The sequence below is a fragment of the Ambystoma mexicanum genome, chromosome 1q (genome assembly GCF_040938575.1).
Source record: "Ambystoma mexicanum isolate Mex_15411 chromosome 1q, UKY_AmexF1_1, whole genome shotgun sequence".
Lineage (NCBI taxonomy): Eukaryota > Metazoa > Chordata > Amphibia > Caudata > Ambystomatidae > Ambystoma > Ambystoma mexicanum.
In genome coordinates this window covers 514,535,966-514,563,491 of record NC_090922.1, presented here as the reverse complement: position 1 = coordinate 514,563,491, position 27,526 = coordinate 514,535,966, and the positions used below count along the sequence as shown (strand labels likewise).

General features: G+C 45.5%; 1 protein-coding gene across 3 annotated transcripts in view; it reads left to right on the top strand.

The window, feature by feature from the left end:
* LOC138530413 (guanylate-binding protein 1-like) overlaps positions 1-9,184 on the top strand; it is a 1,110,598-nt gene extending 1,101,414 nt beyond the window's left edge. For all 3 annotated transcript variants that reach the window (XM_069640909.1, XM_069640906.1, XM_069640908.1), the window contains one exon: positions 6,003-9,184. In XM_069640909.1, the coding sequence (XP_069497010.1) occupies positions 6,003-6,131 (129 nt within the window). In that variant the 3' untranslated portion in view covers positions 6,132-9,184. The remainder of the gene's footprint in view (positions 1-6,002) is intronic.
* The last annotated feature ends 18,342 nt before the right edge of the window (positions 9,185-27,526 follow it).

Genomic DNA, 27,526 nt, shown 5'->3' with positions numbered 1-27,526 from the left:
TGCAGGCTGCGGATGCAACCACTGCAAGAGTTCCTCGACGCCCGGTGGATTCAAACGGCGGGCAGCTTCGAAGATAGGATCCCGCTCAACGAGTCCTTTCGTCAGGCGATAAGGTGGTGGGGCGCCCGCGCGCATCTTACGGCGGGTGCAGACTTCCAGACCCTGGCACATCAGGAGACGGTGACGACGGATGCCTCCCTGGGGGGGTGGGGAGCGCACACCAGAGATCTCCACGCAAGAGGCCTTTGGCTCCCGGAGGAGAGGCCACTGCATATCAACATCCTGGAGCTCCGAGCCGTGCTCTGCGCTCTCAGATCGTTTCTCCCGTCCCTCAAGGGCAAGGTGGTGAGGATCTTCACCGCCAACACCACCATCATGTTCTACATCCGGAAGCAGGGAGGCACCAGATCCCCAGCCCTATCCAAGGTGGCCCAGGATCTGTGGCACTGGGCCGTCGCCCAGGGGATGTTTCTGGTGCCCTTCCACCTGGCAGGAATAAAGAACACCATTGCGGACTCGCTCAGCAGGGAGCTGCGCTCGTGCCACGAGTGGGAGCTGCGGCAGGATCAAGTGGATCGGCTATTCCAATGATGGGGCAGTCCCCAGATCGACCTATTCGTGACGGCGGCGAACACCAAGTGCCGGAGGTTCGCCAGCAGGTTTCCCCAGCCGGGGAGCATGGGCGATGCCTTCTCATACCCCTGGGACGGCCTGTTCCTGTACACGTTCCCGCCGTTGCCGTTGCTGCTACGACTCATCAACCAACTCAAGAGGTCCCGGTGCAGGATGATCCTCGTCACACCGGCGTGGCCGAACCAGATCTGGTTCCCGGACCTTCTGGACTTGTCAGCGTCCCCCCAGTCAAGCTGCCGACGGACGCGGATCTCCTCGCCAGAGAAGGAGGCGCCATCCTTCATCACGACCCAGAGTCGCTGAACTTGCAGGCCTGGCTCCTGCGGCATTAGAGTTTGGAGGGTACGATATCCCGGCGGACTGCAAGGAGGTGCTTGCAAAGGCCAGGGCGTCCTCAACTCTCAAGTGCTACGGACATAAGTGGAAGAGGTTTTCTGTCTGGTGCGGCGCACAGAAGATTAACCCCCTGCGGATTACGGCCCCTCAAGTGCTGCCATACTTATTGTCGTTGGCCTCCCGCTACACCAGAACTCCGGGACGCTCATCCCTGTGGTCCCATCGCCTCGTGAAGGAGTTTATGAAGGGACTGTTCCGATAATTCCCGCCGGTGAAGGCTCCGGCCCCGGCGTGGGAGCTCAACGTGGTGCTGACTAGGCTCATGGGGCCGCCATTCGAGCCTCTGCATTCTGCACCGTTGAAGTTCCTGTTGTGGAAGACAGCGTTTCTTGTGGCCATCACCTCCGCACAACGAGTGGGAGAGATCCTGGCCCTCTCCTGTAAACCTCCATACCTGACTTTCCACGAGACGAGGGTGGTGCTGAGGACACTCCCCTCCTTCATGCCTAAGGTGCCGTGAGACTTCCATCTTAACGAGCCCTTGCTGTTACCTGTTTTCTTCCCGTCGCCTTCGTTGCCGGCCGAGAGGACTTTGCACTCGCTGGATGTAGCTAGAGCGCTGAAGTTCTACGTGGACCGCACGAAGAGTTTTTGGAAGACATCACAGCTGTTTGTGACCTTTGGACCTGTAAACCAAGTGAAGGCCCTCTCGAAGGCTTCCATTTCCAGATGGCTCTCCGACTGCATCATGAACTATCACCGGTTGGCAAACCGACCGTTGCCCGGCCGTCTGAGAGCCCTTTCGACCAGAGCGATCGCTGCTACCACGGCGTTCCTATCTGGTGTGCCCCTGCTGGACATCTGCAGGGCTGCTACGTGGAGGTCAACGCACACCTTCACGAGATTCTACTGTGTCGACCGGGATTCCAGGGAGGAGTCCAGAGTCGGCCAAGCAGTGCTGCGCAACCTGTTCGCCTGAAGGTGGGCCTGGTGAGGAGGTAAGAGATGCTTAATGTTGAGTTGATGATATGCTTAATGTTGAGCCTTGCCACCTCCCGTGGTTGTGCATGTGTGTACTGCTATGTATTCTTGTATTCATGAGCATGTGAATCCATGCCAGACCCCATGCTGGAGAAGGAACAAGTTACTTACCTGTAACTGTTGTTCTTCAGCATGGGTCTGGCATGGATTCACATGCGAACCCTCCCTCCTTCCCCTCTGCGGCTCTTCACTTGGTCCTACTGCCACTTTACGTGCTACCAAATCTGAGGATGGCTGCCAGGGGAGGGACTTGGGGAGAGGGCAGTCATTGGATGGGGACAGTATGACCCAGAGACCAGTGATTGGTTACTACTAAGAAAGACAGTTCAGAAACGAAACTGCAACTGATTTTTTCTTTTCCGAGGATTCCCAGCCTGACGACGGGGAATATTCATGAGCATGGGAATCCATGCCAGACCCCATGCTGGAGAACAACAGTTACAGGTAAGTAACTTGTTCCTAATCCTGGGTCTAAAAGAAACAGGGGCAAAGTGGAGGTGAAGCGCAGGCTCCAGAGAGGCGCCTCTTCACGGTGGAGAGAATCTGCTGCAGACGAGGTACCTAATCTACTTGGAAGAGATCTGCCAGTTGTCGGATTTGCTGTCAAGATAGTGTCTGGTGCAGCAATGATGCCGCTTCAGGGTGTGGCCACCACACAGGAGACTCCATGCACACTTTAGAAATCCACTGATGGCAGGACAGCAGTAAAGGACATGCAACTAGTTAGGCCAACCAGTCTAAGGGAGAAAGACACTGGTGAAGGTCTTCCCTGGTCACTGCAGAAGATTCAGCGGTTTGTCCGTGATTCGATTTAGCAATGCGTGTTCCCTAAAAAGCAGTCCTTCTGGTTTTCTGTGTGTTGCATTCATTCTTCAGACTGTTGATTCCACTGGGGGACCTCCAGAATGGCACCACACCCTCTCCTTTTATCCACAATCTGGACAGGGAACTGCCCCCACCCACCAATGGTAAGTATCTGCACCACTGAAACAGGCAGGCCGCTGCTCCCCATGTGCCAGCAACAGATATCCCCTGACTGAAGTGTGAATTGAGGCCAGACAGTCCTTTTCCCAGTCAACTCCAGGCACCCAAACCCTGACCAGGAATCCAAGGAAGGATCCTGCTGAAGTGTTTAGCCTTATTTTGGAATTGAAAGACATGTATCAGGGAAGCAGCTATTTTCAGAATACGATCCTCAAAATAGCATTATAGTGGCATGGAAGATATGTTGCACCAGAAACAAAATATAAAACATGGTTCATTGTCATCAATCTGACCTGTGCACAATATAAATGTACCAAGAATGCTGCAAGATAAAAAGAAAAAGGGGCGCACATTGTCCCAGTAGCACTACACGGAAGGTGTCTTATGTTTCAATGCAAAAGGCAAAACAACTCTCCCTGCACTGGTGGCCTTTCAGGTCTGACCTGTGCCCCCAAAACGTGAGTTGAGCTGGTGAATATGGGTAAAAACAACGTTCACCTAAAAAAGTAGCCATAATGTCCTTAAGAGCGATACGCAGCACACTCGATGCTGAAAATGCTTTTTAAGTCCCTTAAATCAAGAGGCCTTTCTTATTGCAAGTGTTGTAAAGGTCTGGTATGTGATCTCTGTTCATATCAATAGTGTGCCCTTGTATGCTACTACATATAGTATAAACAGCAAGGTCCAGGCCTCATTGTTCTCAATGCACATCAGACCGCATTATCCTTATGTCTGCTAGGCAAAATTGCCTGTTTAAACATAAAAAGGGAATTTGGTGTTGAAGGCTCGGCAGGCTGCGGAGCAGTGAATGTGGTTGCCATGAAGCCTGTGTTGTAAGTGGAGGAGATTGGTTTGAGAAGTAATACAAGTTAGTAACTTTTACTCGCTCACCCTCGCCTAGGCCCCTGGGACAAGTTTTTATCAATTAGCCCGGGAGTGCCTGATGGTCAGTGTTTACTGGGACACCGTCGAGGGTATGTTGTTTGCAATGGTTGGGCTTCCCTAATTTTTTATTTGCAGCAGAAAACACAAAAGACTGGCTCCAATGTGTGGCCACACTACTGGCTCGGCTTTGGATAGCTTTGGCATGGTGTGACGGTCCCCTGCCGCCCTGTCAGACTTGGTATACTGCAGTAACCAGCAAGACACATATTCAAAACTGGACAGACCCCAGAACTTCCTTACCCAAATGCATGGGAGTTTCGCCATAGGAAGTGTGGTTTTGCTTCTCCTCCCTGGCAGCCCATGCCAGGGAGGTGAGGTTGTCAATGTTGTAACGGTAATGTAAAGTGGCTGAACCTGGGCCCCTTGAGTTACACTCCTACACCTAGTGATGTGTCTTCCATAATAATCTTACAGTGCCCGTTGGGGGATGTATATTTATGCGCGACTAATGTTTTATAATTCTCCACTTTTCTGCCAGTGTTGTTATTAATTTAAAACCAGTATACAAAGTAAAAAATAAAATAAAATCAAAGGCCCCGAGTCTTTGCTAAGATCAGTCTCTCTATGGCTACGTTCACATCTGTAAACCACCAATACTTCAAAACTGGGATTCTGGAACTATTTAGACAAGATCTTTCTTCTTTTTCCTCTTAGGGGGATGGATGGTAGGAAGCGGGCATGCCCAGTATAACCTGATTCTGCCACAGCCAACCGAATTCCCTGACACGTGGACCCCACACATCTTAACACCACTGCATCGCTGTGGTTGTGTTACTGCAATGCTCTGACGCTCGCCGAGGGTGCTGATGGGAAAGGGGAGCGACAACAGTGAGCCCGCCATGCTTCGCCATTCAGAGCAGAGGGTTTAAGTTCAGACAATCCTTGACAGGTCGCTGCAATAAAGTACAGTGGCAGAGCACAGACGCCTGCCCTGCCCATAACAATACCCGGCACCCCCTACAGGATGAACCCAAAGACTTAACTGCTCTGCTCAGCTTTTAGATGGCGAAACGAAGTATGCTCTGAATTGGGGTGAAAGGTGGATCTAATGGGCGAATGGACGGTGTAAAGGTATTCCGCTTTCTGCTCTTACATGGTGGTTCGGGAGTCGATGATATAATGGGTTGATTCACCCACTGCAGCGATCCGTGTGTAGCCTGCAGGCAACACGTCATGTCCCGGGTGAGATACGAGTATAGGTTAGCTTGCTATGCTGGGACCTGCAGTCAACTCGCATCACCCCGAAAAAGATGCCCTGCCTGCTTCCCAGCACAAGGAACTTATCAACATTGACCCCCTATACTTTACCTTTTCCCTCCAATGTTTTGTAGGACACTTGGGAGCAGAGAGACTGTTGAAGTAAGAGGGTTACTGTTGTCAAGAGTGCGCAAAGCAAAGGCACGACTGATACTTGGGTAGTAGCCCCACTCATGGCTGGCTTTTTAAAACTGTTCCCAGCCCTATTGCATCCGCCCCAATTTTGAGGGCTTGCTGCGTGTGTCATGTGAATTGTCAGTGTGAGTGTGGGCTTCAGTGTTCTGATGGTGTCATCTCTGGGTGCTAGATAGAGGATGTGCCAGTGGAAGTCTCTTGCACGTTTAGTTAGTTGCTTGCAGCAGGAAGCCTTGGAATAAAGCATTTTTTATTCTCCATTTTGCTGGCTGCTGTGCATGCAATGGCATTGGGTCCCCGGTATGCACCTGAACAATGCAAGGGGATGCGGTGGCAAAAGCACACCATTATAGCAAGTATAGGTTTCCATCCTATCCTCATTTCTGCTTGTCCGTGCGCAGAGATCCAGATAGTAGACAGTGAGCGCTGCAACTAAGATATAATGGGATTAGAACTAAACAAACCAACATGAACCAGAGCAAGGTCCAGAACACTAGGGCTGTTAACTACATTATCTAGCATAGCATGCCCCAGACAGGTCAGAAAGAACATGGGAGAGAACCGCAAGTCACAGCATGCCCCAGGTTCATGTTAGATCACAGGTTTTGACTGTCCTCTTGGGAGGTTGACAAGAAAAATAATCTCTGATCTCTTTTGCCTCTGTTTTTTAGGAACATCAACGTCTTCTCCAGGAGGGCTTCAACCAAGAGTCCGTCAGACTGCAAGGAGAGATACAGAGACTCCAAGCTCAGATCCCGCGTCCTCGATCCCCACCCCGTCGAAAATGCATCATAAGCTGAGCAGCTTGGAGGCCGGTCTAGAGAATGCGACCCAGCCTGCCAGAGGAACAAGAAGAAATAGGCAGGGGACGCTCAGAAACAGTGACAATGGAAGGAAAGGATTAGCAGAACAACTCTGTTTAGTGAAGGGTTAAACTCAGCAGATACAACCTGTGGTGCTCAGTTCCTGAAATCATTTATGGGCTCGATATTATAGAAAGAGGGAGCACCACCACCTGTTGTAAAACAAGGAACGCCTACAATCTTTGTGTACCCGCACCTGTAAAGAGCTGTGCAGAGCACCCTTCCCAGTAGCACCACAAAACTTTGATGGGCACCTTGCCTGTCAGTCTCAACCCTGGATTCTAACCTGAATTGCACCTCATTCACTGCAGCACATTGCTCCGACCTGTCCGATTAAACAAATCTCCCAAATGCAAAAAGAGAAGAGGTTGTTGGTTCCGTTGCCAACTCAAACAATAGATGATCATGGAACAAGCGAAGCGGAAACTAGCAGGGTAAAGGAGGAAAATGTGACAAAATAGCAAGAATTAATCACTGTATACAAAAAAACGAATGAAACATTGCTTTGTGGACAACACGATCAAGCTAAAAATGCCCTACTGTAAGAAAGATCTTCAATATACCTGCCACAGTGACAATGCATACTGCCACGCCACCACCCTAATCCCTACTTTCACACTTAGCAGTGCTCTTTTTACTGCTGAGATAAATGGAATGTTGGTGGGCATCTGATGTCTCGACTCCTATGGGGATACCAAACCGAAATCCTTTCTCAGACAACGCAATTTACTTCCACGGTACAGTAATAGAAAACCTCTCCCCTCTCCAACAATTCCAGCTCTCCGCTGCGGAACCTGACATCCCCACATTCTTACATTGGGATAATGCGTTTTTACTCACTGCTCACCATACCCACAATCCTCAACAAATCGGTCCAAGAAGAGAATTTGATCACAATTTTCAGAGTACCCGTCATGATGTCCCTCCTCAAGTAGTCCTCCCTCTGCCATTTAGACGCCAGAAAGACATAGGCCCACCACCACCATCCCGGCCCTGTCTAACATAAAGTAAATTCAAAAATGGCACTTTTTCTGTCCCACGTGGACCCACAAATTCTCCTCGATGCCATCCAGTCTATTTCCTGGAGGCTCATGGATCTGCAACTTCCCTTCCATTTGCACTGTATAACATTGATGGGACTGTAGGTGATGGTCCTGCCGCATGCCTCCTGCTCCTTCTCCTTGACGTCTTCACAGCCATCAGCACCTTTAACCATGATTTCCACTCACACTGCCAATAATAGTTTCACAGATCCCACCAGGATCTTGAAAACAGCTCCAGTCATTGTAGAGCTACAGCGCACAAAGGGGGTAAACTCAGTATGTTCTCTTGTCCAGTCACAGCTGTGAAATGCATTGTCACCAGAGATCTTCATTTTTATCATTGTCTCAAAGCTCACAGCCAGCACATATTCCTACGCTGATCGTGCACAGCTTTACTGCGAAGGCTACCTGTATAAATGCTGTAGAAGTCAACCAAAAGCACATATCTGGGGCTACAACAAATGTGTGTCAAAGCTTCCAAAACCAAGCTTTTATTCTTCCTACTCCAACACTAAGAAAGTCCATTGCTATCCTAAACACCACCCCAACAATGTGCACCATCCGATTCACATCATCGAAAAAACATGAAAAACAACGGAGTTTGGTTGGACAGGGTCCTCACTGTTGAATCATCTCTTTTAACCCAAAAACCTTATTCAGCAGGGATGCACCAGGTGGTCATCCGGTGTGCAGTACTGCGCTATATATGAGCCACTTCATTTGCATGTGCATCGCGATCCCAGGCTCAGGGGCATGCCCACAATATTTCCCCTTCATTATACATCAAAACAAACTATGTCTGCCTCACTGGTAAAATCCCTGGACCCAATGGCAAGGCATTCAGAAGTGCACGTAGAAATCTTGTTTACGAATGGCAAAGTAGGCATGCTTCTAAAGAGCCTTTTGCCGATTGTCAAAGATACATTGATTTCCAACTACCACCCCTGCTTAGCCAACCAGCACTGTCCCCACAGGCATATTTCTCTCTGAAGGCCACGTGTGTGCATCAATCCCTGGTCTCAACTCCGGAAACAAACACCCAGAAACCTTGAGAAAAACGGATATTCTGCCCACCTGATGCACAACCCTGAACACTGTTCTCAGCCCCTAGAAACAAGGGTGAAAATAGAACTGGACTGGGGGTAAGATGGGAAAGAAGTGGAGTGATAGGGAGGCAAAGTCAGAAAAGGAGAAGAGGAGGATCAAGAATGGGAAGGCACAGAGGGATCAGAAGAAGAGGGGTCTTAAGAGGTAAGTGTGGTAGGGAGAGTCAGTGACACGGAAAAGGTGGGAAACCTGGGTAAACCTACCACAAACCGCTGATGTTCCATAATATGCTGCTTCTCCATCAGTCCCCTGATCGGACTGTGTGACCTCTTGTGAGTAAGAATGTTTCCTTAGGTCATGCAGTTGGAGTCCTAAGATACTTGCCATGTAAGTGCGAGCGTGAGTGTGTGCTGCATGTGTGCAGAGCTGCTGGCCGAACATATTCTATGGGTCCATTTGACAAAGCCATGGGTAAAGGACATAGGAAAGAAAAACAGCAAGTGTCCCAAAGAGTTTCAGCACTTGAGAAGTTATGGGGGCTTCTTTATTTTGCTAGCCTTTTTAGGAGCATCTACACTATATATATGCAAGAAAAGGCAGCCTGGTTTTTCTAGATCAGGGGTGCATGCACATGTATTTCTGAAGTAGACTACATTGCGACGGGGTGTGAGGCCTCCCCTGGACGCTGATTGCTGTACTAAAATAGTCCTTTGCTGCTAATACTTTCCCAATCCCCTCCCCTGCAAGATTAGGAGACATCAATGTAGATGTAACCAGAATCAATGTAATCTGCCTCCCATGAATTGCTGTTACATATATTGATTTACGAAACAACTATTTAAGTTCTCTGTATATGATGTTGCTGTGGTGAACTAATAAAGAGCCTCCTGATTTATTTTATCCATTCTATGTTGCTTTCTTAAAATAGTCTTTTTTGGCAGCACCACAACTCGACCTAAATTGCACAAATTCGACTTGGCCAGGATTAGTGTGCTAGGAGGATGGGTGATGGGGCATCGAAACTGCACCATGATTACCTATAGGCCTGATGCCGGAGCAGCAGGGAGGGAATCTCACACTGATCAGCCAAGGGCCTAGTCTTGGGTATCTCCTGCCACTTGGGTAACTGTCACGCTGCCACAATACTTTACTTTGCACAGTAACTTTGGTTGTTATCAATTTACACATGTATCACCTTGTGGATTTCCCCTTTGGAAATTCTGGCACATGCTGGTGATACCTGTATTCCCAAAGTGGTCCTACTCGTTGCAAGCAGTAGATTCTCCCCATACTTCTTATGGTTTCAGATTTGTCACAGTTCAATTCACAATAAAAGCGCCAACGCATCTGAGGTAGTTTGTGAGCTATAGCGCATATTTCTTTCTACATTTTTCAATCTTGAGCACATTCGACATCTGTTTCAAACTGTACTTCATTCAGGTCTTTGATATAAATTACATATTTTGAGTGTTCCAAACCATTATGCTCCATCATTTGCTTCCCAAGGTGATGGCTGTGGTTCACAGATTTCGTATTGATTACTCGTCCCGTCATGTTCCTTGGTGCCAAATATAGTAAGAAACATTTCTGCTTTGTTAGACTGGTCAATAAAATATGCGTTCTAGACAGGGGAGTTGCTAGGTCTGGAAAAGATCCGGGGCTAAGCTGATGTCGGAACTGTTGGGACTGGGGGCTAGCTAGTCTTTTGGCTGTAGCTCCTGAGATTCTATACGGGGCTACAACCAAAAGATCAGGGACTAGCAACGCCCCTGGTTCTAGATCATAAACTACTTCCGAAGTGTTTCCACTTCATCACGACTTGAACCATGTTGGGATTTGCGGACATGTCCAGCATGAGACGTGTCTAATGTTTCCCAGCAATGACACTTGGCAGGAGTGTACCAGCACCTTGTAAACGTCACATGATTTAAAAAGACTGATGCCTAGTAGTGCAGCCTCAGTCCATCTTTTTGATGGACCTACCAGTGCACCGTGCAAGACAAATGGAATGCATTTGCATCAGTATAAAGACCATGTTTTTAAAACTATCCAACACAAAGTAAATGTAATGAAATGTTAGGGGCGGGACAAAAAAAGTAAATGTGTCTGCGGGGAGGCCTCCCCCTTATACGAGCAAGGGAATGCAACACGATACAGACCAATTGAATGACATGAAAACTAAGAAATGTTAATCTATAGATTCTATATCTATGCAGTGCCTGTGGAGGTGGAGATGAGTTGTAACAGTATTTCCATGTGTAACCTGTTGATACGTGTGCCGCAACCATCACTTTTTCAAGTAAAACAGAACATTTGGGTTTGGTTTATGGAAGACTGACTGTACCCGGCTTATAATGCGCCGATATAGCATGTCTTTTCCTGACTCCAGACTGTAGCACTGTGGACTTTGAAAAGTGCTACTGCAGCTTTAACTGCAAGTATATCTGCACAGGCACGGCGCAGAGCACCTGCGTGGAGTCTTGCGTTGAGTCCAGTCACTCACCAATCAACCGCCAGGAGAAGTCAGGTAGACGGCGAGTTGACAATGAACAAAGACTCCAACTTGAGGAAGGGCGCTCAGAAGACGGTGAAGCGGGTCAAGGCTACTAGAGTGCTGAGAGTGAGCCCAGAAGCAGTGGAGGGGACCAGGACTCTGCACAGTGCGGCCCTCACGGGCATGCCGAGTGCAGCATCTCCTCTCTGGCCAAAGGAAACTGACCCTCTTACCCTCTCAGCATCCCCTCTTCTCCAACCTCTCGAGTCTCCTCCAACATTGCCGAGACACCAGAAGACATCAGAGGCTCAGAGTGAATCGGGTAATATGGATAAGACTGCAAAGTCAGTAAATGAAATGACCACTGACGCTTGTTGTATGTAGCCTTCCATGCACAACCTCATTATTCGGCTCGACCAACAAGACTATTGAGGCCGAAGAGGCTATTAATGACAACACAGGGCTTGGTATTCACAGGATGGAGGCGGAGGCAGTGAGATGCAGTCCTCCTTGCCCAGCCGCAGGCAGTGGTCCTGTAAAACCCTCCTCCCCCTTACACCTAAATGCAATACTCCCAATTCGGTCTGCAGATCCCTTGTAGGGGAGGGTTTGAGGGAGGACGGGCCAGGCGACTCGCTCCCACAATGTAGAAACCCTGTTGACTTAGGGAACATGCCGAACATTGCTGAAACCGGGGTTGGACTGGTTAAAAATCATGAACCATCTTCTGAAATGCCAGAAATTACACTTGATGTTTTGACCCTTGATAAGGCTCCACAGTCCCCAAATCCAACTGGAAACATCAACACAGAGCTGAGCCTGCCGACTCGAGATCCAACAGATCCAGATGAGAGTTTGACTGCTCATTGTCGGCCAATGTCTATTACCTCCTTTTACGACCAACACACAATAAGGGGCAAACATCTTCAACGCTTTTAAAAATTCAACCACAAATACAGCATCAGGTCGCTGCGCGCCTAGGGCCAATTCACTTGGCCTTAAATTAAATGGGACTGGTCGGGTCCCTCATCTATGACAAGGGAACCCAGTAGGAGACCCATGGTTAGCAAACTACATTGGGTCCCCCCAGGATGGCAGAAATAAAGAGCCGACAGACTCAGATATTCTAGAGGGCCTAGGGGATGTAGATGCTGGGCAGAAGTCTGTGAGGTAAACCTCCATACTTCAGGGTTGGGTCATGCAGGCGATAGCCTGGTCAGAGTATGTCACAAGTAGAAAAAGAGGTCAGGGTGCCCCTCTGCAAGAAAGAACACGGCATGTTAACCTGTTCTGTAGGAATGTACCCACTCAGAGTCCGCAGCCACATGTTATAGCTCACTGTACCTTTCACAAAGGAGGAATATCCATTTGCATATCAGTCTTTGTCCAGCCAACTTGAGTAGTCCAGCACCGAAATGCTATGGCAATCCGCCTTTGAACAAGAGTACAAACAGCAACCTCAGGCACGTGTTTTGGTGGAGCTGTGCCTCTCTGAGCACAGTGAGCAAGGGTTCCACATCTTGGTAACCCTATGTAACTTAGGGTGACCCACCCCAAGTTCCTTTTACAAACAAAAAAAAGCTCAGGGCACACCCAGAGTGCTTTGGTCTGCAGGAAGTCGGAGGGACAGGAAGTAAAGAGTGCCCTAGCAGAAACCCATCCCTGAGCTGACCTCTCCCCTTTGGCAACAACTTTGTGTTGCAGCAGCTGTCAGGAATCGACATGCAACCTTTGAACCTGCATTGCTGCTAGTGCAGGCTAGTGCTGGGGGTGCCAGTATACTGGCTCAGCAAAGACACATGGTAGCATAGAGCATTATGAAAGGGGGTCTGTTTAGCAGACCTCCCTTTTAAAAACAGAATTATCTGCATCATTTTATTAATAAAAATCAAAAAGCTAAAGCTTTTATTCTGTCTCATATGGCATCCCCGTCACAGGAGTGTTTCTTTGTCTCCCAAAAATTACATTAAGATTATAATGTGTACTGCCCTAAAGCAACACAAAATGTATTAGATCAATCACCCACATAAACCTGTATTCAATTTAGATTTCAGTGTGTGTTTATAAACAACACATTCCCACACTTGCATTGTTTTTCTAATCTTTGAAATGGATTTCTCCGGTACCAGACATTTGTCATTGAAGATGCATGTTGATATGTTGATAGGTTTGCATTTAATATATTTAACACCGAGACACATGTGAATGTACTTTACATATGAGTACTACACAAGGAATATGAGGCCTTTACTGGCATAAATTGGCAATCCTGGGTAATTTGAGGCTGCATCTAGTATATGATGCCAGCATTGGGACATGCAAAGCTGCAACTTGCATACAAAAAAATCTGTCACATGAGGCTATAACTGGCATAAGAGGGCAGTGCCTACACATAGGGGAAGGCACGTGCTATATTACGGCAGCAATCGGGCATGTGAGACAATGCCTTACATATAACTAGGCTTGGAATGTGTGACTGTCACCGGAATTAAAATGGCAGTAACTAACCATACAATGCTATCCTCGCATATGATTGATGTGCCCTTGGCTTTAGATGTGAGGCAGACCGCTAGCACTTCATGACTGCACCAAATCAGATCATCAGATCATGATAAGCCGGGTCTGCGGCCCAGTGGACTAATGCATCCACTACAGGGACCTGTGTTTGACCTCATGGTCACAGGTTCGAATCCTGGCAGGTTCACTCAGCCCTTCATCCTTCTGAGGACGATAAAATGAGTACCATTAAGTTGGGTAACAATAAGCATCTGTTATTAGCGCCAAGATGCCACCTCGGGGGTGAACGTGCGCTTTACAAATACTCATGTTATGTTATTAGTTAAAATATGGTTGGTAACTAAAATGCCCTAAGGCCTGCTATTTTAGGTATTTGTTATTTTATTAATCGTAACCCTGCTGACCAGTGGTAAATATTATGCTTTGTTTGTTCTGTGATGTACTGACTGTCATGTCAATTATTTTGCTGATATGTGATTTGTCTTTGTACGTTCTGGTTTGTTAATTTTCTTGGCTGTTATAGGGCTTTGAAGCTGAGTTTCTTTGGTGTGTGTGCACACAATAGGAACATAATATATATCGTTCGTATACATATGCAATGTCCCTTCCTAGGGTAGAGATCATGTTATGCTCATCCTTTCCTGTGCTATCATACATGCAATGTTATCCCTGAAATGTTAGTTAATTGACATCCTTGCTTGAACTCCATGGAAGATTTTAACTGGGTGACCAAAAATCCTGCAGTACGCGGATGCCTGTCGGCTTTGCTCTTTCGGAGCGCCCAATGCTGATCGCTGTTAAATCCTTGGTGACGCTCGTTTTCCATGCAAAGACGTGCTTTGTATTTTCTTTCCCATTTTCGGATTGGCAGCAGTCCTGTTTCTCTGTCCAAAGTTTCTAGCTCTTGTGTTTTCTTTCACGGTCAAGATTATTGTGGGGCTCCCCTAACAGATGTGGCCAGTGGTTAGTTTCTCGCAACAGACTTTTCTAGAGTTGTGTTCCCCTTCAATGTTGGGACTTGAGTTTAGTTTGCTCAGACTTGTGCAAACTAGTTTAGTATGGTGGTTGGCTTTACAGATTCTGTAGAAAGGGAACTTTGACTAGAAACTAGGTTGTTTTTTCTCTCTACAAAGTGCACGTTGTACCTATAGAGAGAAGGAAAGATGGGAGGGCCCCTGGAGAGTGACAGTGAGTGAAACTAGGGCCTGGCAGAAGCCAGTCTAAGGTATGAGCATGGGAGGTGGGGGGGGCATGGGGTAGCACAAAAGGAGAAGAGAACACTGGAATACAGTTCCCCTATTCCCCCCACCCACGGGTCTGACGTTAACATTGACCTAACACTATAATTCAACTCTCAGCCTAATATTCTAACCGATCACTATATGCCTCTACTTTAGCACCCATCATCTCCCTCAAGCTGCTCTACCCTTGAAGTATCGCAAGTATCTCTAACATTAAACACATGCTTCTTGATGGTTACACAACATACTCACCAACACTCTGATTGCCTCCCCATGATTATGCTCATGCAGGCCATGAAGGGGCCTCTGGTCTCTATTCACATGTGACACGATTCAACCACCGTGAAAGTGGATCAGGCAACTGCACATTTCTTAATACATAGAGGCTAAAACCGATGCAAGGATGGGTTCTCAGACCTGACCCTCACAAATAGTTTAGCCACAAGAGCAACCTTGCTCTCCTCCCGCTACCCCACTAATCATCCCAGTTCACCCCTTCTCTCAGGAGCAAAACATCAAGAAGACATGCCGGTGACAGAAACTCATTACACAATAGTTCCTTCCATAATACAACCTAGTTGGTTAGTTTTGGGTTTCCAGTGCAAGCTAGGGTCCTTTTTAAAGCTAGGCGAATCTCTCACATTTGAAGATTGCATTGACAGTGTTGAATGCATATAAAGCCTTGCGTAATGGTAATAGGTCCATACGGTAAAGAAAGGTACCCAATCCAATGCTGAACCAATCACAGAAACCTCTCAATAATGCTTTAATATATATTTTCAAAAGACCTATTTGATCTGACTGCACGAAGCAAGGCACCTTAGGAAAGAGCCAATCCCACAGGAAGTTACAAAGAGACCCACTGCTCCATGGGTACAGAAGGGTCTGGGAATGGATAAGCCAATAAGTGTCAAAGACCTAGGAAGTGGTCATGCCCTGCAAGAAACCCTTGATGAGAAAGGTGGCCCCTATCCCGCAAAAGGTTGTGGAGGTCATGAGGCCTTGGAGAGGGATACCGGGCAGAGTGTGGGGGAAAACCGAAGACTGTTCTGAAGGGAGTTGGATAGCCTAGAGCCTTGGGCTTTCTATTATCAACCCCAGGAGTGGAAGAGAGTCTGAAAAGCATGTGTGAGAAACACTCATCCAATTGAGAAGTGGAACGCTAAGGATGATGCTGGAGGCTGAAACACACTTCAACAAGCCACGGACTCCGAAGTGTGTAGCCTGGGCTATTTCCTGTCAATGACAGGAGGGAAATAGAGAGGCTCGGTACAGTATGGGTGAAGCACTTTCCCATTGAGGACTGAAACATTAGGGGTGAGATTGGCTGTACAGATTTACCCAGACTACCTACAAACTGCTATAAAAGGGGAGTGGCTGGAGAGAGTAGAGCTGGAAGAGAAAATAAAACCATGCATCACCCGTCAGAGGGGAACAAAATGAGCTTTCTACAAGAAACACAGGTGAGAGGGGGGAAACAGTCGACTATTAACAGACACAGTAGTTGGGTTCAGAGATAGCCCAACTTAACATTACACAGAGGGGGTTTTGTAGAGCGTACTTCAGAAAGTTGGGACTCTGAGATTGGTAGTTAACTCTTATTTATTAAGAGAGCCCCCAGGTAGGTGCGGTCCCCGTGAAGACAAACTTCCACTCATTCTGACGTCGCTCTCAAACCCACATCGTTAAAGAACGGCGAATAGCAAAGTGAATTGCTAAAGTGTATTGCTGTCTCGCTGGGGCTTGCCGGGTTGCCAGACGTTTTCACCGGACGAATCCTCTATCCCGCTGCATTGTGCTGACCCCGCCCTGTTGGATTCATCAGATTGCTCTCATTGGCTCCACAATCCCACCTATCCCACGAGTTTTGTTTAAAAACCTTGCGCATGCACGAATGCGCGCGCAAATAGCAAAGTGAATTGCTAAAGTGTATTGCTGTCTCGCTGGGGCTTGCCGGGTTGCCAGAAGTTTTCGCCGGACGAATCCTCTGTCCCGCTGCATTGTGCTGACCCCGTCCTGTTGGATTCATCGGATTGCTCTCATTGGGTAGGAGCAGCTCTGGACTTTGGACTTTGGGCTACATTCTGAGGCCCTGATTTGTGGACTGTTAGTGACATCTTTCCTTTTGTGCTTTTTTGTTTCCTGTGTAGCTCCCCGATCCCACGAGTTTTGTTTAAAAACCTCGCGCATGCGCGAATAGCAAAGTGAATTGCTAAAGTGTATTGCTGTCTCGCTGTCTAGCGGGAAAGCGGGTGCGGGTGGTCTTGTAAGTTTTCTTTTTTTTCTTTTTTTGTTTTTTGTTTGTTGTAGGTCTTCTTTAATTTTTATTATTTTTCATTTTCTCTTAATTTATTTTTCATTATTACTTTCATGGCACACCAGATTAATTAATTGACATCTGGCATGCCTGAATTATTTGTTAATATTCACAATCCATTGCCCTCTCGAACAAATAAGGTCCTCTTAAGTACACGGTCCAAAGAACAAAATGAGAGGCTCCGAGTGACCTCACTTAATGTGGACATTCGATCTTTCTATACATCAGGAGTTATTGGTTCAGGAAAAAAAAACATTACGCATTCAGCGTAACATTCAGCCGCCGACTCCCACTATCCCGGTGACTGACCTGGTCCCGGATCATCATGTTAATTGCGCTAACATGGTTGAGGCGACAATTGTCCCTACAGCCGTGGCTGAAGTTCATTCACCCGCAGATGTGGCTTTAAAAGATCCTGAGAGCAACTTGGTCACAAGCCCAATTTGCTCTGAACAGGATGTGCCGGACCATATTGTTGGTACTGCAATTGGTCAGCTACCTCATTTAGGATTAGAGGTGGCCGACGCCACAATCTCTCTGGCTTATTCGACAGGCGAAATAGGTACTACACAACCATCTATGCCCGTTGCGGTTATTGCGAATGTTCAATCTTTAAATGTTCCCCCCCTTGTGCCTCTGTGCTCTGTTGTAGCACAGCGCATATTACGTACTGAGCCCGCAAAATTAACAACGGTGGGGGAGTTTGGAGATGATACATTGGCTTCCATCCTGGCGTCTAGCCCTCATGAACTGGAATCCCACGATGTTCTTTATATTTGTTCAAATACGGGCGATTTGATTCAACTAACTGAAAACTTACAGTCTCAAACAAGCGGGTGTAATGATCCGGCCCATAAGTCAAACTCTCTCCCACCAACAGAGTCTAAAAATCCTGACTTATATAAATCACTGGTGTTATTTGATAAATCGCCATCTCCAATATCCAATACTTCCTTTGTAGCTCCTACACTTAGGCGCACCAGATTTCCAGAACCCGACCATAGTCACCTTTATTTTATTTGCGATAGCCAGATGCAATACAAAGAAAATAGATTCTCCTTTCCCGAGGCTCCGGCACTAAATAATACATTGAGTGCCATGAATACCGCTCTCTTATCCTTGGCTAAATTGTATGAAACCCTTGATGAAAAGATGCGTTCGCAAAATAGTGAACTGCATATGTTACACATGCTCTTGAAGGAAGAACAAAAGGCACGCACTTTGTTACCTAGGCCTAGTATTCATAAAATGATTAGTCAATCTATACAGACAAATCCATGCTTAGAGTCTTGCGTTGTCATCAAACTTGACATCTAAACAATCATTCTCCAATACCACTCTTGATGTTAGATCTCATTTTCCCACGGGCATTTCATCCGAGTCCATATTGGAAGGCCAAATCACATTGCCCATTGTACAAGAACCCTCCTCGCTTCCAGCCTCTGTAATGAAAAATGGGATAACCCCAAAAGTTTTGGGTGTATCATTTGCCCCATTGTTTGGTAACTCTAAAAATCCGCCTGTAGCAACTTTGGGTTGCACTCTAGGTGAACCAGCAACTAAAAAGTCTCAATCATCTTGCACCACAAACACAAAGATAAAAGCGAAGAAAGTCATTAAGTTGGCAGTATCGGCCAGAAAAAAGCGAAAATTATATGTTGATACTGAAATTCAGTCCGCTAGACAGGAAACTTTAAAGTATCAACCATTAGATGATTTGTTGGAAGTAGTAGATTCTTCAACTACTAATCAAATACATCATAGTATTCGGTCTCCAAGAGTGGAGTCCTTGATTCAATCTGTTTCCACTGAAGGTCTCCACCCACTAGCCACCAAACAAGGGATGCAGGCCATAGACACAGGTACTGCTTGTATACTTGACTCCACAGTTGCTGTAAACTCGTCAAGAACAACTATTGACATTATTCAAGAAGTACGAGCAGAATTAAGAGCCTCCTTTGACAAGCAGATTAAAGCCAGTGAGGCCCTCGTACAGCGTTACAGTGCTTCAGCTAATAAGAGCAAGATTGAACAAACTAATTCCATTGACTTACAAGAGGTGAGGGGAAAAACTCAGATACAGCACTCTGTTGACCTTCTACAGGATCTACGAGAGGAGATTCGTGCATCCTTTGAAAGGTATGCTAGTGAAAATGAAACTAGTAAGTTATTAAAACAAGGTTCACCAAATACATCTGATCTTAACACTCAGAATTCTCAAAAGGGTCTACCTAACATTGATCCTTTAATAAAGGGACTGATGAAAGCACAGAACATACCCTTGCGCAAACCCATGGAGGTAGGATCTGGGGGTTCTATAGCCTCCAGTACGAGACAACAGAGCGAGCTCATATCTAGATCATCCAGGCACATTGGTAATGCTCAATTTAAAAATCATTACCGTCTTCTGATAAGATGTCATCATTACCGTCTTCTGATAAGATGTCGTGGCCACCCCTTTCCTACATATGATCTCAATCGAGCCAGCATATTGAATATTTGTGCCGACTTTGCCGCTCTTGAAGACATCACATCAGCTGACATTAGTTTGGTCGAGTTTACCAACGATGGCGACCGCACAGAAGCACGTTTATTTGTGCAGTCAAGAGTGGTACTAAACACATTATGGCTGGCTCGTACTGCCTTTTACAACTTGGGCTTTATAGTGACACAAGATGTATCCCATGAGGATCAGACACAATTAAATGATGATCATTCTAAAAATCGCATATATGGTGAAAAGATGGCCTCGAAGACATCAGATGGGGCCTATGCATAATGCTTGGTCCCGCAGTAGGGATCATGTGGGCTCATAACTAGTTCGGAAGTTCGACTCAGTCTACTTTCCTGGAACACAAGAGGGCATAAACTTTTTCTTAATAATGAAAACAAGGACCTCTCACAATTTGATATCTTAGTTTTTCAGGAAATATGGCTTCGTAATGTTCCAACCTGGGACACATACAACATCTTGATGGTTCCAGCGGTGGAGGCAGTTAAAGGTCGTCCGATGGTAGGGCTCCTTATGGTCTTCCGCAAGGATAAGAATATAGAAATTATTTGGCATAAGACTTTTCCACCATGTTTTCAATATGTAAAAATTTGCGTTGTCGATAGTTTCTGTGCCTTGGTAAATATCTATTGGGGGAAAAACATATTTCTTCAAATGAATTCTTCGATACTATCAGAAGGATCCTTGACCAACTTTCATTGGATGTGACCATTACCAAAATACTCATAATGGGGGATTTAAACTTGCATCTTTTTGCTCCAAAACAATGGTGCCCCTTATCTGATGAATGTCGTTGGCTAATTTTAATGGCTGACCTTAATTTTATAATGGTCAATGGATCAATATCTGGAGATGTTCCCCTAAACCTACTTGGCACAATCTCCACTGCCTTGTAACGTTGGTTTATATCTTTGTTAATGCCAAATTTCTGAATAATATATCTAAATTTTCTATTAAGCAGACCCACTTGAGTGATCATAGTTGGTTACAACTAACATATGAGTGGCCTAAAACAAAACCACTTCCTTTAAATATGAATGTGGCAAATTTACGGCTCAATAATGTTGGTTATCGTGTACATTCGTCCAAGTGAAAATTGCATCATCTTAGAGATACCTTGTTGGCATAATACGCTGACGACGCTGACTGTCTTAGCGATTGTTACGTACATACCATCCAGCGTTTTGCAACACAGAGGTCCCGTTATAAAGGTTCTACTCAGTTGCATCAACATGCCTTTGATCTAGAAGTAAAACGCAAGAAATGTGAACTAAGAAGGCATATCAAGGATCTGTTAAATAGGCACGCTGACGTCCCAGGAGCTAACCAAGATCAGATTAAACAATTAAAAAGGGCGTATAAAATCTGGATTAGAAATCAGCGTGCGACCCAATATCAATATGATGGGGAGACCATGTTAAAACAAATCATCCTTAAGTCATCAGCAGGTATATGGGCATTATTAAATAATACTGGGTTGAAAATTCAACATTCACTACAGGTTAACTCCATTTCGCATGAATCTTGGAATGATTTTTATGGCACTATATATACTTCACCCTTTACTGATCTTGGTCTAACATGGGACGGCAGTGTGGCTAATCATATTGTCAACTTTGATCACGAGGATATATTGTTTCTTATATCCAAATTGAGTGAGTCTAGAGCAGCTGGACCGGATGGATTACACAATGTCACGATCAAACAGTAGAAACATCTATGGGCAGATATTTTGTTTGACATGTTTAATCACATTATGCTTACTGGCCTGGTGCCTCCGAATTGGCAAACATCAGTTATTCTTCCGATTTTTAAGAAAGGAGACAGAACGGATCCAGCCTCGTATAGACCTATTGCGTTGCTGGACTGTCCTGGAAAAATGTTTGCCCGTTTGATCCTGGGTGAATTTAACCGCTGGTTAGATCAACTGTGCCTGCGAGATTCCTTTCAAACAGGTTTTGTCCGTGGACTGGGTACTGCTGTTAATTTGATAACTCTGAAAGCCATTATCCATTTGAATATGCAACGCAACCAAGCAATTTACATGGCCTTTGTTGATTTCAAGGCAGCTTTCGATTTAGTCCCGAGGGAACTATTATTCAAGAAACTAATGGATGCAGGGTGACCATGGAACATACTTAAATGGATTATCCAGTTACATTCAAATACATCCATTTCAATTCGCCTGAATAACGAGGGTCTGTTGTCTGAGCCCATACAAACTACGAGGGGATTGAAACAAGGATGTTTATTGGTGTCAGCCTTGTTTAATTTTTTTCTATTAGATTTTGGTTTATGTATTGAAGGTTTGATTGTTGATTCTCCTAAATTACAAGGTGTAGCCATTCCTTGGCTCTTGTACGCCGACGACATGGTGTTAGTATCCAAGACACCCTCCGGCCTATGTAATATGCTAAGTGCCTTGGATATATATGCAGAACGAAATTGCATTAGTATCAACACCAATAAAACCCAGGTAATGCAATTCGGCAGCAATAATGGTCGGAGCCAGTGTCGTTGGCAACTACAGGGCACTAATCTGCAGCTTGTAAATTCCTATATCTACTTGGGAATTTGTGTCTTTAGTAGATTTTCGGATAAAACACAAGATCATCTTTTACAATCGAAGCTTCAGAACGCATTATCTCAACTCCAACTAATTTGGGCAAAATATTGCACATTTACTATTAAACCATTGGTTATATATGTTAAGCAAAAATTTGTGCCCACCATCTTATATGGATCTGAAGTGGAGATATGTTTAACATATAAATACTGGGCTAACTACGAAAGCAAGTTTTGGAAAAGAGCGCTTATGCTCCCTAATTCTGAGTCTATTCCAATCATTAGATATGAATTAGGTCTTATATCACTCTACGCTGCATTTAAATGGAAATTATGTCTTTTGTTTAGAAAGTGCATCATGAAAGGGAGCACTAATGGGTTACTTGATATTATATCTAACTACCTATCAGCAGCAGAGGAGCACTTTCCAAAGAAATGGCGGGCTAGTGTCTCAAAAATATTGACAGGCGCTGACATTTCGGAAGCCTTACTCATTGAAAACCCCAACAAAGCGAAAAGTAAATTATGGGAATCAGATTGGATCAGAACCCGTGAAGCGTGCTTGAAAATAATTAAATTTGGGTCAAAGCCTTTTGCCTTAAAAAAACAGGGACATATAGAAAAATATCTAATCCAATCACCACACCCAAAACATCGCACTGACTTTTTGCGTTTTAGATTGAATATCTGGCCCACCAGAGAAATTTTGTTTAGATGGAAGAAGTTATCAGCTCAAACTTGTCGATTTTGTCACCAAGGGGTAGAAACAATGAAACATCTAGTGATTGAATGCGTCACCCCTTTACCATCCAGAATAATGTATTTTAAGCATTTGATTAACAAGCCCATAGTGATGCATGATAAATTATGGTCAATGTTATTCCAAGGCCACTCAAAACAACTGAGGTACGCGCTTGTAAATTTTCTAAATGCTTTAGAAATCAAGTTGCCAGAAATAGATGCTATTGAAACAGCTTAGTTGTAATGATTACATGTATCTTATGCTGGAGAATGAGCCTTGTTCTGATTGAGTAATAATTAATATGTAACATGTTAATAGTGAGCTTAACAATTGTATAATTACTCCTTTTTTTATTCTGTATCAATGATTGGAAAAACGGATGTATAATTTACATTTTAAAAGTTTGTAATGTCATGATTATTTTCTCTTGTTGAAAGGTCAGGTTTTACTGATCAAAACAACAATAAATAAAAAATAAATAAAAAAAGAACGGCATCAGAATCTACATCATAACATCTCTCCTCCACGGTTGAACAGGGGAAGGAAACATGGAAAGGCAGAGAAGAAAAATGGGGATGAGGGTGTATGAGTGGGGGAAAGAACAGGTGAACTAACAAAGGTGAAAACATATCATGAAAGGATACAGTTTGTGATAACCAGAGTCTTTCTTGAGCCCCAGCAAACACTGGATAATTTACAGTTCCCAAACCGATCTTCTGTCTCTCGGTGAAGTCCATTCGGCTAGGAAAATTGTGAGGGGGGGGGCAAGTAATAAACATAATGACTCTTGAAATTTGGCAATATTCTTCTCTTCTTTGACAACATATTTTGGACAGGATTAGGATCACCTCCTCTCTCCATTGCGGTATATGTGGACAACCCTTGATTGGATAGCCTCTCTTTACCCTCACCCACATGTGGCCAACCACTCTGTCCGTTTAGATTTCCAGAAAACATCAGATCATCACATGACCACCTTTTACCATCCTCCAGAATCACTGACTTCTCCAATGCTTTCATCACTCTCTGTGGTTCTCTGAATCTGGACAGACCTTTCAAAGTCTTCCTGGGTTCTCTTACACAGACCCAATCTCTTTCCTTAAATTAACTTTTCTTCACGTGTTTGGTCTGGTCATAATACTCTTTGTACTTTCTTTTTTTCTTTTTTTTAATGTTTTTATTGTTATAGTTGAAATTCAACCTTTCAATAAAAATGTCCTTCATTATAACATATAGTGTCCTAAACAACAATAGTAAAAATAAAATAAAATCAGTTTGAATATACTAACATGTTAAGATACAGTCAAATATACCACACAAAAATAATTTGTCTTCAAGTATGCATGAATAAACAAAATACATCATTGCTTCTAACTTTCAATTCAGTACATTTCTAAAACTCATCAAACTTCTAATTTTAAGAAGGTTATACATTTCACAATTGCAACTTGTACCATTGGTAGCTTTGTGTGAAAGAGTTTCTTCCACAGTTCCTCCAAAGTTAGTCTTAAAATGTTTAAAAATGAGCCTTAAATTGCATGTTTCGCTGTTTTGATAGAGTTGTGCACTCAGTTAAAAAATGGTGTAAAGTTTCATGTTGATCTTGGTTGCAGCAAAACCTACAGAAGTTCTCACGCTCAGTAATTTGATGATGCTAAGCTTGAATTTCTTTGGTTTTACACAGGTTTAAGTGATATCGCAGTAAAATATTTCGAAATGTAGGATTTGGGAACTTAAGCAAATATGGTTCAACAGTTTGAAGCCTCTTTTCTATGAATGGGTTGTCTTAAATACCCGGTAGGTCTTGCACAGTTCTATAGTGTCCAATCGGATTGCCGTTGCCTAAACTTTGCCCTGGTCGGATTAGAGATTAGGAGGTCTTCTGTGATATCAGCTGCAACCATTACATGGTTCCTCCATTTTCGTGGATATTCATGATCGGAGCCAAACATATATTTTGATGTTTTAGTCACAAGCATGTTGGGCTGTGGCCCGTCAGGGATGAACGATCAGTGGGATGGCAGAATGGAAAAGTGAAGCTGCGATCACGAAGACTGAGGTGCTGTATAAACAATGACTGTGAGACTTGAATATAGACCCGCAAATGGCAGCGAGAAGAAGGGCAGTGTACACGGGCGGATAGGGCACAAAGAAGTATGAATGCGGGAGTCACAGAGGATCCAACTCGGACCCCATTAGATAGAATAGTTGGGTTGCCAGTAGTGTGGCAACCCCCTGCTGTGTTCCTAGCACCAGCATAACCAGGGTAGGACTAAATGCGGGATAGCCAGAGATCCAGGGATGGAGCTGGCCAACAGTTGGGGTTGGGGAGGGTGGGGGGTGAGAAGGAGTTGGGGAGTTTGCAGTGGAGTTTGCTAGGGAACAAGCTTATATTCACACGCTCCTGCGCATTAGTAGGACGACGAGAGAGGACAGAGGCGGGACGTGATATGGATGAGGGATGGGAGACCTTAAGATAGCAACCTGGAATGTCAGGGGACTCAATAGCTATTTGAAAAGAAACAAGATCGTGATGTACCTGAGGAGGTAGAAAATAGACATAGCCTTACTACAGGAAACCCACCTCACAAAAGAAAAACACAAGGTGATACGGAGAAAATGGAAGGGGACCACTATTGGTGCAACATACTCGGCATATGCCAGGGGGGTAATCACTTGGATCGTGCAACATGTACCCTTTCAGTTATTGCAGTCTACAGCGGAGTCGGATGGGAGAATGGTGGCGATACGGGGAATGTTGGAAAACAGGGAGCTGTGTATCATTAACACGTATGCCCCAAATCAGGATACAGTGGCCTACTTTAAGGCCCTGTACTGCAAAGTCAGCCCGTACCTGGGGGCTGCGGTCATATGGGGAGGAGACTTTAATTGCACGCTGGACCCCAGGATGGACAGATCAGACAAGAAACTAGACAAGCCTGCCCCCGCGGCCAAAACCCTGAAGACCCTGCTAGGCAACTTCCAGATGGAAGATATATGGAGACTGCCCCACCCACATGATGGACACTATTCACATTACTCAGCCCCACAAAATTCTGTGCACATGATTAGATTATATGTTCGCCAACCCGGAACTCACCGGGGAGATGGTGAGGTCGGAATACAAAGCAAGGGTCCTATCGGACCACTCACCCTTGATCTTAACGTGGCAACATCAGCCCCCCAGAGCCAAGATCCCAACGTGGTGGGTCAGAGCCGAAGCACTGAAAGATATAGAGTTCAGGGAGGACCTGAGGGAGGAAATAATAGAATATTTTGAAAATAACACTGGAAGCATAGCATCGGAAAGCACTCTGTGGGAGGCATTTAAGGTGGCGGTGAGGGGTGCAGCTTTATCAAAATCCAAAGGGCGCCAAGGGGACCTAATAAAAGAATTGCAAGAAACAGAAAGAAAACTAGAAGCAATCATGAATAAAGGGGACACCTCACAGGAGGATGGCGAAGCCATGAGCCAATTACGAGAATGTGGAGGGCATTGGGAGAGACTATGCAACTTAAACTATAAGAAATACATAGAAAGGCTACATGCAGGTGGAGATAAGCTGGGGAGGCTGTTGGTATGGCTATAAAAACATGAGGCGCCTAGACCAATGGTAAGAGAGATAAGGCGAGAGAATAGCCAAATATTGGATACCCAAGAGAGCGTAAACAGGGGATTTCTTAATTTCTACCAACCCCTATACGAAGACACTGGAGGGGCGGAGGAGAACGAGATGAGAGAGATATTAGAGGACATCGGGTTACCTAAACTGAGAGTAGAAGAGAAAGAGAACCTAGACGCACCTATTACATCAGATGAGTTAGAAATAGTGGTCAGACAATTACCCACTAGCAAAGCCCCAGGGGCGGACGGGCTCCTGTTATTGGCGATGTTAAATGAGGCCTTTGAGACAGGGAGACTACTGGAATCCCTGAGAGAGGCAATAATTATCCCGCTTCTCAAACCAAATAAGCCAAGCACAGATTGTGGGTCATATTACCCTCGGCCTCCTCTTCTCCTTCCCTCATCTCTGACTGTCTTTCTGCTATCCAGGAATGGTGTGCCGCCAACAACCTCTGCCTTAATGCCAGTAAGACTGAGATTCTACTCATCGGCACACCCACTCCCTCCTTCCATGCAGCTCTCTGGCCGGCCTCTCTTGGCCCTCTTCCTGCTCCTACCTGCAAGGCAAAAAACCTTGGGGTCATCTTCGACTCCACACTCTCCTTCTCTCCTCACATATCCGACGTCTCTAAGAAGTCACACTACCAACTACACCTCCTTAGGGGTATCCTTCCTTTCCTCTCCTTCCCCCAGAAGCTCACTGTCTCTAGAGCCCTGGTTCTCTCGAAGCTGGACTACTGTAACAGCCTCTACCTAAATCTGCCCGCCTCTACTCTCCGCCCTTTGCAACTCATCCATAATAGGACTGCGAGACTTGTCCTTGGCCTCAAGCCCAGGGACCGTATCTCTCCAGGACTGAAATCACTACACTGGCTCCCAGTGACTGCGAGGATCAAGTTCAAAACCCTTTGCATTGTCCACAAGGCCGTCTGGGGCCTTGGGCCAAAATACCTTCAACTCTCTCTTCCTAAATATCTCCCTTCTCGTGCTCTTCGCTCATCCGCCTCCAACTCTATCAGGGTCAGCCGCTTCTCCAAACAACGAGTCAGGGGAGATCTCTCCGCTGCAGGGGCCTCCCTCTGGAACAGCCTTCCTGCCTCCCTGAAACTTGAGAACCATCTCCGGTTCCGGAAGCACCTCAAAACCTTCCTCTTTGCCTCCGCTTTCTCTCCCCCTCTCCCCTGGTAAAATTACTGAAACTGCACTGAATCTGCAACTGGGCCACTCAC